Source organism: Egretta garzetta, unplaced genomic scaffold (assembly GCF_000687185.1).
Source record: "Egretta garzetta isolate BGI_Z169 unplaced genomic scaffold, ASM68718v1 scaffold447, whole genome shotgun sequence".
Lineage (NCBI taxonomy): Eukaryota > Metazoa > Chordata > Aves > Pelecaniformes > Ardeidae > Egretta > Egretta garzetta.
In genome coordinates, this window is record NW_009260397.1 from 3,514,285 (window position 1) to 3,533,533 (window position 19,249).

The window sequence follows — 19,249 nt, forward strand, 5'->3', positions numbered from 1 at the left end:
TTTCACCAGAATAATGACATATAAGGCAGATGACCTAATTTAAAGTCACCTGTTCTTGGCAATGCTTTAATTGCTACAGCTGCCTTTCCCCAAAAGAAGAATTTGTAGGCATTTTACTGTGGTAAAAATATTTCAATATTACATTCATCAGTCTGATCTCTGATAGTACAGCTGTTCCCTCTGTTATGAATGATTCCTCACTATTCAATTGCTTTATCACATCAGTAAACGTGTGCCATTATTCAAAACCGGTGTCCAATTTTAAATTGAGCATTGTGAGGTTATTTTGTTCTCAGTAAATCACGGCACACAAGCACAGCCCCACTAAGATTAATAGTTTTCTGAAGTGAAATGCTTTGTCACTTGCTAGCACAGCCTTAGTGTTGATTGGATCTAACGTCCAACCATTTTATGATTAAAAGAGCAGTCAACAGATTGAGGAGGGGGAAGCTCCCCCTAAAGTGCATTTCATCTAATATATTAGAGACAGTTTTTTGCCTAATGTGTACTAATGCAAAAGTGTAAAATAGTTCATAAATAATGTAAAAACAAAGCAAACTAAAATGTGACTCTAACATCTGTGCCTGTTAAATAATAACTTGAAAACTGGCATCAGATTATTCAGTATTGTTTTTTATGACTGTTTCATCTCATTTATCTTATCAGTCTTGTTTCTATTTCCATCTCTGGTGGCAGCCTACAATTTCCACTTCTTTTAATATTGCACATGGAGGCAGGTTTTTTGGCTGTACCTTTGCGCTTACCACAGACTAATTAGGAGTTCCCACTGAATTGCTTTTCCGGCGATTTGCAGTTTTAAAGTGTTTAAAATTCTACTAAACTTGGAGCAATCAGTAGAAAACTATCAAAAATAGAAGGCAGTTTCGCTCAGAAGAATATCATTTTGATAGTGTAGGCTTGCACAGTGAAGTGCACTTGAAAAGATCCCTGGCTTTTATGCAGATAAAACTGTCCAATCTTGTTCACCTCATGGCGTTTATGTGCCTTTTTTTTTTTTTCTTTTTTTTGAAAAAGACTTTTTTTCATGAAGTTCTACTCCATATCTAAAGGCATGTAATGATTGTTGTGGGAAATATTTCTCCAGGTAACTCTTGCCTGTATTTTTAGCCGTATCCTTGAACATTTGTCAAATTCAGGATTTCCAGGACTGAATGTAAAGAAATAGCACGTGCCCTACAATGCAAATTATATACATTTGAGGCATCAGTGTTAAACATCCTTGGTCATCAGGCCATACATTGTCAAGTTATTCTTCAAAATTAAGTAGGCTCTGCAGAATATTTCCAGACTTTTTTAATAGAATAGACTTCTTAGGAATATTCTTTGTACTGATTTTTTTTCACTCATAGAAAAGCTTTAACATTTGTTATATTTAACACCAGTACATAAACAGTCTCTTTAAATCAGTGTAATGGCATCAAAAATAATTTAATGGTAGCTTTAAGTGAGTGGGAGAATGCATCAAATAATTTTACCCTCACTCTCAGCCCCCAAATATGAATGGTACTAAACCAAAAGCTAAGGAATCCCAGCTTTTTGTACATTTCATTTGGTAGTTTGGGTTGTTAAAATAAATAGCAATTGCCTAATACAAACTGAAGCAGTGCTGGGAAAGGTTTTTTATTGTCATTGTTATGAGTGCAATACAGTATCAGTACAGAAATCATGGAATTAGTATTTTTTTCATAGTCTCAGTAGCAGACTTGAGAATTGCAGAGGTGATGTTTGTGTAGTGTTAGTGTGCTAGCTCCTAGCCAGAGTATTATCAGTGGCTGGCTGTTAAAACATTTACCTACAAAAAAAGAGCTTTTGAAGTTAATTTGCATTCTGGTTAACAGTCAGCTTCACAGTGTTTGCCTTAGGTGGATGAGAGACTGCAAACAACAGTAGCCAAACCAAAAAGCTGAACCAAGTGCAGATTTCAACACAGATTTCAAGAAGACAATGTTTTTGGTATATTTAGTAACTCAGACTATTTAGGGAAGTACTACAGCCTGTGTCAGTCTGGAGATCACACCAGATGATCAAAATGTTTTTCTCTTGCCTTATAATACAGGAGTCTATACACAGCATAATCAGTTTTGTTAGCAATTTTAGATGCCTGTCTGTAGACTTGAGAGAGACAATGAAAGTTCAGGCTTTTGCTGAAAATTGATTGGCAGAAAATGACAAGACAGTCTAAGTAAATGCAAAAACTGAGACTGATCTTCTCTAACAACTTAACTCAAGGATGGAGCGTAGCTACTTAAGATCACAGACAGGCTTGATGTCATCATACCATGATGAAAGGCTCCTTTTGAATCCAGTGGAATGTGGCTGAAGCTTGTAAGATGTAAAGCCTAATAAACACTTGAACATCATGTGATTAGAAGACATAGATAACTAACAAAGTCTATACTAATGAACTGAGAAAGCTCGTCTACCCAACAGATAAGACTAAAAACTGCTTTCCTGGAAGGTGACACAGAATCATAGGATTAGATGCTTATTGCACTATCAAATATGTAATATACTTTTGTAGTTTGATTTTTCTACTCTCGGATAATTTCTGCTTCATCGCACATCTATTTTCAGGGCTTGAAAAGTTTACATAACCTGTCATGACACAGACAGGGTTTTACAGAGGTATTATATTTTCCTAAAGCTATGCTGGAAAAAAAGACCCATATAAGAAAAATTAAATAGTAAAAGTTTGTGAAGATATATAGCTGACCACAGAAATAATGATATGATAGCAGCAGTGTTCCCCAACAGATCAGAAAGCATACAGCTTTTTTGTTGTCTGATCTGTTAGAAATAATAAGAAGTGGGGAAAAAAAGGATTGCTGGAGAATTTTGCAGTCTGATTTTTCTGGATTAGTAGCCTGCCCCTGGAAGTTAACAGCTTCATTTAACTTCTGTTGTCTTCACAAATGTATCAGCAATGCTAGCAATTATTCACTATTGAATATGGATAGCACTATATAAACGCTGTGGATATAGTTATTACCTCCACTTCCCCTTAATTTCTAAGAAACAAATTGCTTTGTAAAATAAAAGCTCAACTTCATAAAACATTAATAAATGTTTGAGATATGCAGGTGGCTAAGTATGTTCCTGAAATACAACCTAATTGGGCTAATAATTATCTAAGTTCTGTGTCATCAGTGACTCCAATTAAAGAAACTTCAGAGTCAGTGTAAAGTAAGACAGCACGGTGAAGCTGTACTGCAGTAGGACAGAAAATAAAAAATAACCATCTTAGAGACTGAAATCTCAGCAATAAACCAATGGATTTCCTTTTCTAGGAGATCAGTCAATACTTTCAGATGCATAGGAGATGGATAGATGGACAATTTTCAAGAGGAGTGAAAGACCTGCTGTGGTTCAAAGTGAACAGAAAGGAAAATGAGAAAGGTTATTGACCCTCACCATCTTGTCATGGCTTAGATTTTTTTTTTTTCTGAACAAAACCAAAAATGGATGACCGAGCCCAAGCATTATGGACTTCGTATTGTTCTCTAAAGGTCCATAGAACACAACAGTGAACTGGAAATTAGGGGTTGGAAAATTAATCTTAAAATCTTTGTTCATCTTTGACCTAATATTAATAAGAAATGTTTTGACTGCAGACCAGTTTTTTTTATGTTACTGGGCAGTCTTTGTCTCCTAAATTATAACCTGTAAGTCCAATATTGATATTTTTGATCAAATATACTTAACCTCTGTACAAATTGGATGTTAAGCTGTAAAGGAATGAACACATCTTAAGAACTTTGGCTTTGTGAGGTTGTTGGTTCAGGTCCAAAAGAGTAACTTTGAATGAAAAATCACATTGTTCCTCTTTGTATTTTTCTCCTCTCTAGAGATTTTAAAAACACCTTACAAAAGCATAATAGAGACTTATAAGTAAGAAAAATATTTTATTTTCTTTATTTGAGCAAGTGGTGAGAAAATTGCTCACTTAAGATGTTCTCAAACTGCTTCTTTAGCTCTCGGCAAGCTAATGCTTGATATTACTCATTCACTTAGAGGCCTGCAGTAAGATTAAAGATTTGCGGTAATAAATTTATTTTTACTGTACATCTATGATTACTACCTTTTTTTCCTGATAGTACCTAGAGGGGTGGAGTTAATGAATCTGCTCTTTCAGAATCTGTTTAGATAACGCTCCTACTTATTCTTGCCTTTCTTAGAGAAACAATGTCCTTACTAATGGTTCAGAAATGATGTAGGCTTATGTGTTAGCTGTCTGTGTTTATGTTTTGCTATTCTGGCATCTAAGTACAGATTTTTATGAAGGCCAAAGTGTAAACTATCATAGTGTGTCATAATAGTAAAACAGTTGATGTGACAAACAGTTACACAGTTTCAGATAAGGAACAAACGACGAGCCTATGGAATCTTAAATAATAAACTGCTTATTTCCAGTGTTACATTATGAAAATGTTTTCCACTTTTAATATACTCCATTCTCTCATTCTGTCTTGCAACTAAAGACCTCAGAACAGTTTACTGAAAGTTAAACCCAGTGCTATTGCTTCATGTTAAATAATTATTAACCTGCTTGCAGATGAATGGGTAAGTCTAGATGGATAAGGCTAGATCTGAGAAACTTTCTCTAGGCCATGCCATGGCTCGGAATCGCAGCCAGCAGGAGAACATGAATCCTGAGTATTAATCACATTTCATCTGTGAGCCAATATATTTTGTGCCAGGTTCTACTACTATCAACAAATACACTGGCACAGCAGTTGGATACCCTTTTGATCATGCAATTCCACTCTGAAATTTTAAGTGCCAATGCTACATTGCTGTGTTTCAATTTTGACCAGCATAATACTACCTCTGCTCCATGGTGAAAAAGGAGTTGCATGACTGTGGGAGTTCCATGTCAGTCTTAATCTTCCACTGTGTCTGTCTCATTTCAGCTCACCTGCAGTTCATTCGTTACCACCCCCATGGTCCTGTGTGGCGTATCAGGACAGCATACAGTCAAGCTGATGAGAGGGAATGAGTTTTCATAATCCTATCAATCACTGCTCTTGTTTTGACCTCTCGCATCTTGCTAAACAGGTGACCTGCTAAGCAGGCTCAAGACTAGCTGTGGCCAATGTGCAGCTGTTTTTTATAGATAAAGCCAATGCAACAAATCAAGACTACAGCCATAGACAAATACTGACAACACATGTTTAAAGGAGCATCTCTTACTGACATTAAACAATTATTTTTGACGCTGAAAGAGACATTGATTACAGTGGCAAGACTTGACTTGCATTTAGTGCATAGTGATTCTGAAGGATGGCTGGAAAACATGTACCATGAGGTCTTTTTTTTTTATTGCCAGTGATTATGTACAAATCTTTATTTTGTATTTTCTTTGTGAAGCAAACAGAAGGAGGCATGAGCTAAGAGATAACGAAGCATAGTGTGCTGCTTCAAATCTTTGCTTTTATAACGCTAACAGAAACGGGGAGAAATGGACACAAGCATTTTTTTATTATTTGGGTGTTTTGCATGTCATTCAAACAAGATAGTGATACAGTGAATGTATCAAAAGAGCAAATCAGTTGACTGTGCCATGTTGATGTATTTCCATTACAGAACTGAATCCCACGGGATGGTAGTATCTTATTGCAGATTAAGTAGCCTATCTGGGAAAGGCAGAATGAAAGCAAAAATTCACATACTGAAAGTCTTGCTTCAGCTCAAGGAAAAACAAAAAATGTCTTCTTTCAAATACCAGTTTTCACGCAGCTGATGGCAATAACAGCTATTGCAGTTATTCTCTTAATATGTTCCCCTTTTCAGCGTTCACATGAGGACAAAGCATATGAAAATGCTTTCCTGTAGAAATGGTGGCGCTTTTTTTTTTTCTTTTTCACAGCAGGGGTGCTAGCAAGGCTTGAGGAAGCAACAGGTGGGGAAAAAAATGATGCAGGCATCATCTTGATGTGTGAATTTAACCATTTTCAGTGAATGAGCAGAAAGCTAACAAGATACACAAGTGCTGCTGAAGCTTGATCTTAAGTAGACAGAGAATGAGTAAACTCCCAGCGCTAAACAGTGGCAGTGATGTGCTGGTAATGCATCTTCTCAGGAATGTCTTTATATGCTTCTAAGTGGATTGAGTCGGGAAAGTCTGCCTCTAAAAATGAATTAGGTGATGACTAAGATCTACAGCATACAATAAAATAAGACTACCACTGATTCTCACTTCACTAAAATGAATGGCAGAAGGAAATCTTTTTTTGGCTAGCCCTTCTATCACCGTTTTTAGAAATGCCATGTAGGATCCAGTCTGTAGTCCAGTGTATCCAATATCTGCTATTTCAGAGAAGAGTGCATAAAATTTCAGGATAGACAAGTAGGACTTTGTAAAGTTGCATGGAGGTGATAGTCTGCAGTGAGAGTTCAAGCTTGTGAATGTCTTTTCAAAATAATAAGGGTCAAATAAGCGGGCTATTTTCATTGATATTATTTCTGGTAATTTCACTAGTGAAATAATTAGACTGTTACTGATGAGATTCCTGGGACAAGTATCTTTAAATGCCCCAGGAACTGAATGGCAAAATGCAGATTGCAAATTACAATTACTGTCTGTAGGGCCGCTTCGGGTTCAGGATTTCATACAGGAGCAGAATGGCAGTCAGGACTGCACAGAGCCGGTCATTTAGGGCTTCTCATAGTCAGAGCACTTTAAACCCTTATCTAATCAAATGAAAAAACTGAAAGCTATTAAGATAGAAACAAAAAGATGTTAAAAGAGAAAAAGAAGCAGTTATTTCAAGCACAGTTAATGTTGGTTAGTGTACTGTCACATCAAGAGTGCAGTCATTCTGTAGTCTCGACGTGAGAACAGGAAGACCTGGTTTCTCACTACTGTCTGACTGAGCTTCAGCACCAGCTTTAAGTTATTCCAAAATAGCCAAAGCTGAACATCGATAGGTGAGAGTTCATAATTTAAAATGAATATTTGTGCCATATGGATAGTTAAAATGCAGTCTGAATTTTGCTGACGCTTTCTAGTAATTTTTTTTGTGCGCGAGTTTGTCATGAATTGAAACCACTGCTGCGTGTCTTAAAAACAAACAGTATTAATGGCCTATTGCACCAGAAGAATCACTTTTTCAATCCAAATGTTTGTGTGTTACAAATTACAAATTATTTCTTGGTCCAATAACCAGTAAAATATTACTTACTGTTGTCTGCTGCAGCCACTCTTGACAACTCAAGCTGTTTAAGTTAAATGAAACAGACTCAGTAATGAACCCTGTGACAGGGAGCATTTAAAAGTCCCTGAACTGGATTTTAATTTTAAAAGCAATAGCACTTGAGTATATCATGAATCGCTACTCTCTTGATTCTCCCCCTCCCGCGAAATAGAGGTTTGATGCAGAGCTCATGTTAATCCAGTTCCTTGGCATGAAGGGAGATATTCCTGGCATGTGTCTTCCAGGGCCTGGAGCAGACCCTGCAGTTAAGTTATACCATGAGGAAACGTAAGCTAGTACCAAGTTTGAGTGGTCTTAGAAATGGCAGCGATTCAGTGATGCTGTATAAGCAGCTGAGTTGGTCCTGCAGCTGGTGGAGATGAGTAGCAGCAGATCATGCTGCCACCACAACTGTCCCGCTGCCTTCCCCTGCTAATCATAAATCCCATGACGGTCATTCTGACCTGGCAGCGTGGCCCTCCTGGTAGCTCTGTGACAGAGCCTCGGCGTGGGACCCAGGCATTAAAGTGTCCCACAAACAGCCTGCTGCTGAAGAGCAGCAGCTTGATGCTCTTTGTTGAGCTGCCTGGTGTTAGATAATACGTGTCATCCATCCTTGCTGTGAGCTCAATAAATAGGTGAACTGAAGGACAGCAAACTGATTTGTTCAGTACTGTAAATCAAACGTGAACATTTCAACCCCTCTATTGTTTATTAAATTATGTTGTTGTTATGTGTGTTCTTTCAGCAATTTGTGAATTATGTTGTTTTATCATAAACACATTTTACCAAAGTTCATCACATAGTGACCCTTCTCCAGAAGTATGTTCTGAGTTAATTGGGCTGTCATAGAGCCAATGGCAACTGCAATATCATACATCAGATCTTCTTTTTCTAATATAGCCTACAAAATTATTTTTTATGGGTTGTTGCTGTGTATTTGAAGAGAGATTTTTCAATGTTAAAAGCTCCGACACTTTTTTTCCCAAATTAATTTTCATTTGTATTTCTTAGAAATAAGGTTAAAATAAATGTTTTGCAATAATTTAACTTCCAGTTAATTATTCTGTAGCAGCACTAGCATGTTAGAGACAGATAACTATGGGACATTTATCTGATCTTTTATAACAAAGTGTCAGAACAAGAGCTCTAATCCCTACACCCTTTGATTAACTAAACCTCACAATATCCTTGAAACAGGTGTTATTACATGGATGCAATTTTTTTTCTTCTTATGGGTAGAAAAACTGAGAAACACACTGATTTGTGTGGTTGCCTTGTCAGTCAAAGCTGGGGTCTGGTGTTCAAGAGTACTGGCCACCGGCCGTTTCTCCAAATCCTGCACATTCACTGCCTCTGAAAATAAACTCCTGTGCTCTATAAAATGATGTGCATGATTAAGTTCTCCGCTAAGTTGATTTGGGGATTGATGTGAGAGCAAGAAACAGAGGGAATAATGAGAACTTTTCAGAATCGACCCTATTGCTGTTATTACCACTTTATATGCTCATTCATGAAACAATTTGGAGGGTTTATCTTTTTTTATCTGCATTCAGACTTTTAAAATTATTTGTTTCAGACATTCCTACAGATAAAGGCAGTTTACATATGTTTCTTTTGGTATGCGGACTTCGAAGAGTCAAAGACCCTCTGTATTTAGTAGATGTATTTTCAGGTAGGTACCTGCTATTTGAATACTGTTGTTTTGTCCCTGGATTCAGATGCATTTTTTTCAATGTTTCTAAGTTTGGCACAAGCTGGTTTATTCATTACAGAAAACTTGATAGCATATTTACATTTTAAAAAAGAAAACAGAGTATTAAAATCAAAGCAATATTTGATGATTTTACTTGCTGGGAAAGCTATTCTGCTGTTACATACAAAAATAATGGAAGACAAAAGAAGAGTTCACCTACTTCAGAATAACTTTTATCTTACCGTCCTGTGGCTGTTAACACTGATTTGCATTTGTGTTAATTAATATCACTGAAGTGACAAGCCAATTTTACTGCCCATCGTTATGGCTCAAACCATAAACTAGGCTGAAGTTTTCTTGTAGTCATGTAGGTGAATGTTTTGCCAGGTTCTGTTTGTGTCTGTAAAAGATTCAGGTATTCCAAGTTGGAAATTTAGCCTCCACTGCTCAGCTTACTTTTATAAGCCTTTACCACCTTGTGGTGCTTAGTAACAAATGTAGTTTATTAAAGTCAAGTAACTGGTTTTGTTCTATTCTGGTATTGAAAGAGCAGCAGATTTTTCTTGTGCATTTAACTGAGTATTATATGTAATGGTTGCAGTTGCTTCCACATGTTCCTTTACATAGGAAAAAATTTGAAAAAACGTTGTCTTAGTGACCAGAGTCACTGCATTATGTAGAGCATTGTTCTCTTGAGATTATTCAAAATTAATATCTGAGCTTAGTTAAATAAACCTGGAGTCGTAAGAGACTGCATGAAGCAGAAATGCTAAATACTAACTTTCAGATATGCTAATCATCTGAATTCTGAGGAATAATGAGGGCTGAGCATGAAGTCTGGTACACACTCAGTCTTTTAAGTAGTAATACAATATTTGCCTAATTCTTCTTTATTCATGCACTTATTTACATTGATTTCAGAGAAAGTATTAAATTAAATTAAAAATTAATAATTTTGTTTAATAAAACAAGATGATGTTCTTCTGTTTTAGACTGGCACAGAAAGGATCCCAGTGTCCATCTGGGCATAGTTGGACCTGCGGTAAGTTGTTCCGATTTTTATTTTATTTGTATGTTTATTCCTAAATGCTTCCATTTACTCGCATCTGAATATTGCAGTAGTTCTTTACAAACTGAACCTGAGTCAAGGGACTTCTAACTGTTACAGAGATAAGAAGGGGCAAACCTAGCAGTTGTAGAGGCTCTTCATATCAGGTCTAAACTGTGGAAGTGGAAGTGATTGCAGTGCTTGGACTTCCAAAGTTCAGAGTTCTGCTGTCAGCCAAAAGACCTCCTCACTCAGCATGTGCTCAGCTTTTTGCAAAAGGGGAGGCAGCTAAGAGGGTTTTTCTAAGAGGACAGGCACTGAGATAGCCCAACTCTATTCAGTTAGGTTTTTATTAATGCAAACTGTTATCAGTAGCACTAAAATAGTTTACAGCAGCTGTAGATTTTTTACATATACTGATTTTTTTTTTCTTTAGGAGACTTGGGCTAGTTTTATAAAGGGCATTTGCAGCTGGGTTACTATAATTTTATGTCTAGCTCAAGCACATCACTTGATAATGCTATTAATCCATTATGGTCTCTTAGAATAAAACATTTAGTGTTTCATTTGTCTATAGAGACAACTTCTGAAGATAAAGTATCAGAATATTTGGATTCTAATATTGGCTTCTGTTTTTATACCTGTGGGATAGTACAACATTTTTAGAGAATCAGAAAGTCCTAAAAATGTGAACTCTTGGAAATAAAATATTAGAAATGCCTATTTCAATATGAATAATTTATAAATAAAACTATCAAATATTTTGAAAGGCAACAGTTGCCAGCTAGAAAAGTTGTTTTAGAAGGTATTGTTAATAAGGATTTTTAGTACTGTGAAGGTGATATCAGATGCTCATTATCCCTGTTCTTACATCTTTTGTTCACGTGGAGGATTGCGTCTTTGTTCCATTCCATTTAGATTTTGATGCCATTTCTGGTAGTCTCAATTCATACACAATTAACAGTTGTCAGCAGGTGCAAAATGATGTTAGGTTTCTGTCTGACACCAGACAGCAAGGACAGAGCTTGAGCTGACAAATAAAATTGGTGAAGTCTGTTTCACATTTAGAACCTGTGTGAACTAAAGCCTGGGTTACAGATACCTGAGAAGGAAGGTGGGGTTGAATAAAATAAATAAAATCCGAAATGCAGTTGTTCTTATATGTCCACATCTCAGATTGAGCTTAGATTTTGGTATCATTCCTACCGAATGAATTATATGTATTTTAGTAAAAGTAATGTGAGATTTCATTTTTTCCCCCTCAAGTCATAACGGTCTTGTTTAAGAAATTTGGAAGTTACAACTTCTAATGCTTTCTTTTCACTGAGGCCTTTAGAAAGGAACTGTCCATGAACATGTGAATGTTCTTATGATTGCTGTTAAGTACAGTACTGAAAAAGTGCAAAACTACAAAATGCATGGTTATTTTCAGTACTATGAAAGATTAATATTTCCCAAATCTCAGTCTACCCAATACCCTACCTAAACATTTGGTAGCACAGTATTTGCTGTGGGCCAGATACTCAACACTAGCAACTGCACTGTAAATTGGTGAGGGAGAGGGGGGAAGATGCCTCTGAGCCACTAAAGTGCTTCTCCTAATTCTGTGCAAAATGAGGTTCATTCCCACAGCCCAGCCCAGGGGGAGCTGCAGCGAGACTGTCCTGCAGCTTCTGCTTCTAGTATGTTACCTATGTCAAGGGACCATACCTTATGCTAAACCAACAACTAATTGTGGAACTTGAGAGAAAGAAATCAATTGTGCTAGATGTATATCCATAGCAGCAGAAGTCTTAAAAAGTCAGCCTGTAGTCCTAATCTAACCAGTGGAAGAGGTATGAGTAGGCAGCTGAAACAAACTCTTGCTGACGCTGAAAGGGTACTAAGAGCTTCGCTGTTTCATCTGGGTAATGTCTTTGTGTCTCTCTGTAAGTCTCATCTCTGATTCATCTTCACATGAACCTGAAAACTTGCAGGCAGTCTGTTTTAACAAGAAAATAAATAAAGTCTGAATGGGCAAATAAGAACTATTTTTCTATTTTCTCATTTGGTTTTGTTCTTTGTAAATTTTGGACATTGTTTTTACATCTTTATTTTATCTGCATTTTTTCCATGCTAATACACAAAATGATTTGGAAGTGAACTGGTGTGGAAGGCAAATCTAGAGCAGGTGGAATGAAGCTGTGCTTTAGAATCAAAAGATGCACTTGCTGCCTCCAGTGAGGATTTTAAACATTTTAGTCATCTTTTTAAATTTGCTTCACTTTTTCATAAGCTAACATCTTTACAGTAAGCTACCAGAAATAACCCTGTGGCAGTGCGTAGGTGGGATCAAGGACTGAACCTCCTTAAAAAATTTAAAAACATATTTCTCCCATAGTACTAAAATATTGCTAAAGGACGAAAATAAATCTCAGCTCTATTGGTATTTAGCTCTACTTTTCTTATTCATGGTACTGCTCAAACCACAAAATCTTAAGAAAATCAGTGCCATTAACTGTGAAGCAAATCACGTTTATTGTGAATATTTTTTAAAAAGCACATTAAGATTATATTAATTAAGATTATAAAGAACAAAAAGGCCCACACACTCATTTCTGCTTTGCTTCCATAAGATTATAACCTTTTCCCTTCATTTGCTATGCATGGTTGTCTCAAATGGTACAATCTAAGCAATGCTGAAGGATCGGGTCCTGTATAATGTAAAATTTTTAGCATTTACCTCCTCTTCCAGTTTTCCTTTTGTTCATTTCTGTAATGAAATTTGAAACAACAGCTAATTTTTAGCAGCTCTGTACTCCAAGAATAGAAGCTTATGAAACTTTAAAAAAGGCCACAAAATTTGTGTCACAGTAATTAGGAAAATCAGATAGGAAACGAAGTTACAGTTTCAAATTATTTTGCCTGCTGAGGCATATGAATTTCTGCCAGCCACCTCCTCAATAAGTGTCCCTCTCACTGAGCTATTTTTTAAAAGGTAAGAGCTACTGTTACCATTAAGCTGACAACTCTTCTAAACCTTTGTTTGCTTGTTCTTCAACAAAAGCTCCCTGAAAATAAAACTTTTGTTAGAAATGTTGAGATGAGCTGTTCCCCTATTTCTTAAAAAGATTCTGTATTTTTTTTAGACCTGAAGTTTTGTTAATTTAGATCCTAGTTGCCAAATTGTTTCAGCTGAATTAAAACTGTATTTTTTACAAATTGTTAATTGTCCCAGACTGCAGTAGTAGAGCTACAGGTTAAGCCAGAAGACATTGAATTTCCTGAAGGATTTAGTATATGGAAAAGGTGATGTAGAATGGCCAAGTTAGTATGTTCACAACGATCCTGTATTTCTGGTGCATTTGCTGCAGGCAAATTGTGTTGCATTGCAGACAGCAGTTGTGTTGTCGGTTTAGTGAAGCTCAGTCTTGCTGAGCCTCTTCAAGAATTGATCAGATAAAAACTGTGATATGGGGTCGCCTGCTGCTGTGAATAAGGCTGATTCCCTACGCAGGGATGCTGCCAAGACCTCACAAACCCGAGCAATTGAGCAAATTCTTCCTATCCTTACAGAACAGGGATGCAGATGGAGCTTTTCACTCTTTAGTACTCCGGGTGATACCCTGACAGAACTTTAAACATACTAAGAGCTATTTTTCCCTATGAAGTCAAGAGGGCCACTGTAGTCCCAGCATTATAATGAAGATGTTTCTGGACCGCTGCTTCTGTCTGAGTTAATTTTTATATGACGGCAATTTAATATAGTGTGTTTATAGAAGATTTCCTAGATTTTGATCATGGTAGGCCCTGTGCTTAATAGGCAACTTCAACTTTGTGCAGCGTTTGATCTGTGACTTTTTGTCTCAGATGTTTCTCTGCCTGTCAGGGGAGTAGAGCTTCCCGAATCGCATATCTGGTCCTCCTAGGTGTGGTTTCTTGCTGTGTGCCCACTCCCCGTTCCATGTGTCATCTTCTCTCATCTGTTCTGATAGAAACGATTCATACAGCACGAGCTGCCTTCCTCTGATCTCTGCTAAATTGATGAAATGTGCAGCTCTCTGAAGGCTCTTCCTCTGGATGGATGAATTTTTTTAAGAAAAGATGATAGGTAACTGATGATTATATCTGCCTGCTGTGTTGATAGGTAAAAAAATAAAATGTGGCAACAAGCACTCTACCTGTGGAAAAACTAGAACACGGAGGCATTTTGGGTGGAACTAACATACTTTTCAGTAGCTTTTTCTGAGACTGTGCTAAGTTGCTAGGCATCCTGCCATAGTCAGTTGGCTTTGGAAGCATTCACATCTTTTAAATGCATTTCCAACTTACTGAACAACTTATGTTGTATCTAATTTCTGTTATATTGAGCCTGTGGTTAGATAACTGTGCCCCCTCAAGTTCCTAAATGTAGCTCAAGGGGATCACTTCTCCAAGTCATTGCTACACCCATCCTGAAAGTAATATTTTAACTGAATTCTCATATACAGGCCAGGCTTCTTGGAATATCTACCAATAGCTGAATAAAGCTTAAAGGATTGTTCTGCTTGAGGCAGATGGAAATTTCTCAGCTTCCACAGACGTAGATGGGATAGAAATTAATATCTTACAAATTTTATGAGTCACAGGCTTTAGTTTTTCTCATCCTTCTAAAGGTAGAAGAGTAAAAGACCATATCCCACTGCTATTAAATCACTTGCAAGTACTCCCTTGATTTTAACGGAAACAGAGTATAGTTCCTCATGAGAGGAACTCAGCATCAAAATAGTACTTTGGGGAAAAAGCTGAAAAGATATTTATATAGAAATAGCAATTGTGAAGTTCAGTATGAAATAGCCAAGGAACCTGTGACATGACATACTGGCTTAATGTACGGATCTGTATCCTACTCTGTCACCAGGATCAGGTAGTGCTTCAGGAAAGGCTACTTGATTTTTCCCCCCTGCTGTTACCAAAAATACTTCCTTAAGCAGTCATGCAAGCATTTTATTTCTTGCATGCAGTAGGAATTAATTCCTTAGCGCAAGAGTGAGTCGCGTGAATATTTTAATTTATGAAGCCCTGTTTTTATGAAATAATCTTATGTTCAAAGTACACAATCATAGTTATAAAATAAATTCTGCCTTTTTTCCAAAAGTTTTCTAAAATGCTTTGTGAGTGTTCTTTTATCTCATAATGTGGAAAAAAAAAACCAACCCAAAAGCAAAGTATTAACATGAGTTAAAAAAAAAAGCCATGTTTTTCACAGTACTTACAACTGCTGCATGCTGTGCAAGCTATCACAAATTAATCTAATGTAGTCAGTCAGCCTTAATAAAAAAAGTCTGTTTCTGTTCTTCATGTCTAGTTAAGGATTTCCAAGTTCTGTTTATTTCTTTTAATCATGTTAAATGAAAATAGCAGACATAGTTAAGCTTGGTAAATAAACCTGCTGGAGTTAATTGCCGAGCTTAGACAACTTTTTAATAACTGTAGCGTGCCTTCATGTTAGTCTGTATCTTGGAATTTTGCATTTATTAGTTTTCAGACAAATGTTTCTGTTAGTGCATAACATCTATCTGACTGTCCCAGCTTACGTGCGGGTTGCTTTCTGTGTTAACTAAAGTCTGAAAAGTTCCTTTCCTTCCTCACCTTGGTTACTCCGTACCTAAAGGGACAGACAACTGCTTGGTACGTCAGTGCGTTGTTCCTCACTTAGACAGCAAGTTGTCAAATCGGTCATTTGAATCATGTTAGCTTTAGCAGAGTCATCTGAAAAGAGTCATTCATGTTAAATAAATCTAGCTCTAATTAGAACCTGCAGCCAGAGGGATGTCAGGGGTGAAGAAATGGAACCTCCCCTTCTGACAGTAGCCCTAAGCGGTACTGCATTAGAGTGGTCCCTTAAAGGTTTAGAGTGGAGTAGTCAATCCACGCTCTGCTATACTGTGCACTCGCCCCCCCAGCTGGATATTCTAAGTGTCAATCACTCACGAGAGCCGCTTGTCTGAAGAGTCAAATGTAACTACCAAGTTACAGATCTGTGGTATGATTTTAAAGCTCAGCGCAGTCACACATTTAAATATTTTAGTAAAAAATATGCTAAAATTTATTTTTCTCTTCTGGGTATTTCAAACATATGCTATAGTGCTAAAGCATATATCTGTGTGTATATTCCTTTCTAGGTTGATCCACTTTTTACAAGTGAAGTTAAAGAAAAAGTTAAAAGGTAAGAAGTTAATGTTAAGCCTGTTACTGTTTTCTGCTCCAAGAGAAACCAGCTGGCTGACTAGCTTTTTAAATCAGTTGTGTAAATACTCTTTCCTATATACAAATGAACATACATACACCAATCTCTGTGTAACTAACAAATGTGTACTGGTTATTTGATGTGTGACTTCTCAGACTAGGTATGCTACACATTTTAAATTTTGGAATAACCAGTATATCTCTCCATGTTTTGTGTTAAGTCATATCTGATTTAGTGTGATTTATATTTTTTATTCTTTTGAGTCTTTTCGTTCTTTCTTTCATCCTGGCTTCTGCAAGATTTTGTGTGCTTGCTGTGGTTGGGTAAATGAGTAGATGGACAAGGTAACCCTGTATAGCTTTTTTCTGTCCTTAGTTTACATGCTTTCTGACTGAAGGATATCAATGTTTGAGAAACAAGATTTTGTGTGTGTGTGTCTGCAGAACATAGAATTGTCTCACTTGAACAGAACAACCATATTATCTCTGATTGATAATATCTGATAATAAAATCTGCATAAAATATGTGTTTTGCCATTCCATTTTTGGCCAAGAGATGTTTTTTGTTTTCTGTTAGGTTATTAATGGGAAACACAACTCCTGTAATCATGCCTGTATGCTCCATATTTATCTCTGCAGAAGCTGGATGTTGCTGCAGAATCAGAAAAGCAATGTTTAACAAAGTCTAGTTGACAGGGAGCTGCTCTTAATGTCATCTGCGCTTGTGTTTCCATCTGGCTTAGTGATCTCATGTTGAGGTTAAAGTAGCCGGAGCAGGTTTATCAAGTGGAGGAGATGCTGGCTTTTCAAAAATGATCACCAGTCTTAAAGATCTCAATCACTTCATCTGAGACTGAACACCTAATCACCCTATTTTTTTCACCCTTCACCCTTGACTTGATTGGCCTTCATTAATCTGAGGAAGATAAGGACAGTAGAAATGTAACCCTTCAGAACAGAAGAGTGGTTATAATAAAAGAGGAAGCAGAAGGGGTCTTTCAGAACCACATTCCATCCCCAAAAGTCAGCAACTGAAAAGTCATCATCTCCTGCAGTTGACCATTCTGATGATCATGCTCCATTTAAGTAAGAAAACTGTGTGTTTTTCATAAAGCTCTGCCTGCGTCCTCCCTATAGTACACAAATTCTCTAAGGGAAAATTGTACCCCTATCCACTGAACTCAGGTCTTTCATTTGTGAGAGTGCTTGTGGTTAACAGAGCGTGGTGTTAAGTAATCAACTATAAAACTTCAGAACAACAGACCATGAAGTGGGAGATAGCAATGTATAATTGAGTTTATAACCGCATTTACAGATAGAAACCTAGCAAAAACACGGTAAAGTGGCTTGCCCATGGGCAAGCGATTGTTAGCATCACAGCCGTGCCAGAATTGCTCTGACCACCTTCCATCATTGCCCTAAGTTTTCAGAAGAACTGTTAGAGCACGTTCTTAGGAGGTGTCCTGTTTGTGTGCATTTTATTTCTAGGACACCTGGAGTACATTTATTACAGGAGATGCCACAGGATGTTCTTCATGCTGCTATGAAAAGGTGCTTTGCTGTGGTGAACAGCTCCGTTTCAGAGGGGATGTCTGCTGCAATTCTGGAGGTAATTGCATCTTAGCGGCAAGGTTTTTCAGAGAGGTTACAGTGAATCTGAAATTGCCTTTTATCACTGGAAATGTGTGTCAACATTTTATGTCCATGTTTCAAAGCTAGTGAAGACAAAACTAAAATATTTCTTTTTGCAAGTGTTACTAATTAAGGCTTTCTTCCCTTGAACTGACAGGTTTTTGTGCTTTGTCTATTTAATTTTTAAAGGACAGAATGTAATTTTATCAATCCTGTTAAATTAACAATACAGATCTGAGATTTAAGAATCATTCTGATTTACTGGGGTTGTCACTATTCTCGATTCAACATCCACTTCCTTATAATGTTGCTAGAATAGACTTTCATTTATTTTTACATCCTTTCAAAAAGCAATCTAAGAGCTGTGTTTGGTTACTTAATTCTGAAATGATTAATGAATGAATGACACTCGGAGGGTTTTTTGCCATCAGTATTCAAAATTAATAACCAGGTTTATTTCATACTTGTCAAAGTAGGGCGCTGCTTAGTATGAAGTGCTTTCTAGGAAAAAAATAACTGTACTTAAAGTGGAAGTTCTTGGGACAGACTCCTTTTACTGTTCTGTTGGGGGTTATTCTGTGACTGCTGAATGTTGGTTTGTGATGATCTCAGAAGATCACAAACTATTACATGATTTGTATTACTGAATCTCCTATTTCTGTTCCTAATGAGTAATTACATGTTGCATTTCCAGTGTGCTTTCCTTCCACACACCTGGAAGTCGTTTGTAAGTAAGAACTAAGTGAGCATTGTAAGAATTACGAAAGTTAGGTGATAGTAAGATAGCAAATGTGTATTTCCTTTTAAAGTGCCAGTGCTCAGAGGTGGAAGCAGCTGCTGTTTCACAGCAACATTATGCTATAAACAACAATTACTACAGGCTGTGATATTTCTAAACTTATCAGTGTGGCAGGCTAGACACATTTTGTACGTTCAGTAGTTGAGATGAAATGGCGTGTACCAACACAGTACACAGCCACAACTAAGTCAGTGACTTTAGAGAAGTAAAAGTTAAGTAACTGCCACCTCCTCCTCACCAGGTACATGTCACCTTCAGGACTACTCACATAATAGTTGACGAAAAAACAGAGTGGAGGGAAAAAGGGGCAAAATAAGCAAACAGAAAGACTGTTAAGAGACAGAGCAACTACAACAGAGTGCAGGCGTGCTTGGCCTGATACAAATTGTTATGCAAACTCAGGACTGATGGGACAATTGGTATAGTTTCCCCCAAAATTTTCCCATCAGATTTGAGCAGTTAAAAGGCACTTCCCTTAGCATTTATTGGGAGAGGGAGAGATCTTCTAAGTTCAGTGTCTTAACAAATATATGGTAACTCAAAGCAAAAAGATAACTGCAGTTTACTTCAGAGGTAATGTTGAGCCTGCTTCAGGAATTACTGATTTTTGCTCTCCTCTTTCAAAGTTGCAGTTCTGACAAGTTTTGAATCTG

The 19,249-nt window shown here is 37.0% G+C and overlaps 1 protein-coding gene across 2 annotated transcripts in view; it reads left to right on the plus strand.

Annotated features, from left to right (window-relative positions):
- GLT1D1 (glycosyltransferase 1 domain containing 1) overlaps nt 1-19,249 on the plus strand; it is a 49,425-nt gene that overhangs the window by 15,459 nt on the left and 14,717 nt on the right. The window contains exons 7-10 of one of the 2 annotated variants that reach the window (XM_035898601.1): nt 8,794-8,889; nt 9,903-9,952; nt 16,102-16,145; nt 17,654-17,774. In XM_035898601.1, coding sequence (XP_035754494.1) covers nt 8,794-8,889; nt 9,903-9,952; nt 16,102-16,145; nt 17,654-17,774 — 311 coding nt within the window. The remainder of the gene's footprint in view (nt 1-8,793; nt 8,890-9,902; nt 9,953-16,101; nt 16,146-17,653; nt 17,775-19,249) is intronic. The other variant, XM_035898602.1, reaches the window with a different exon arrangement.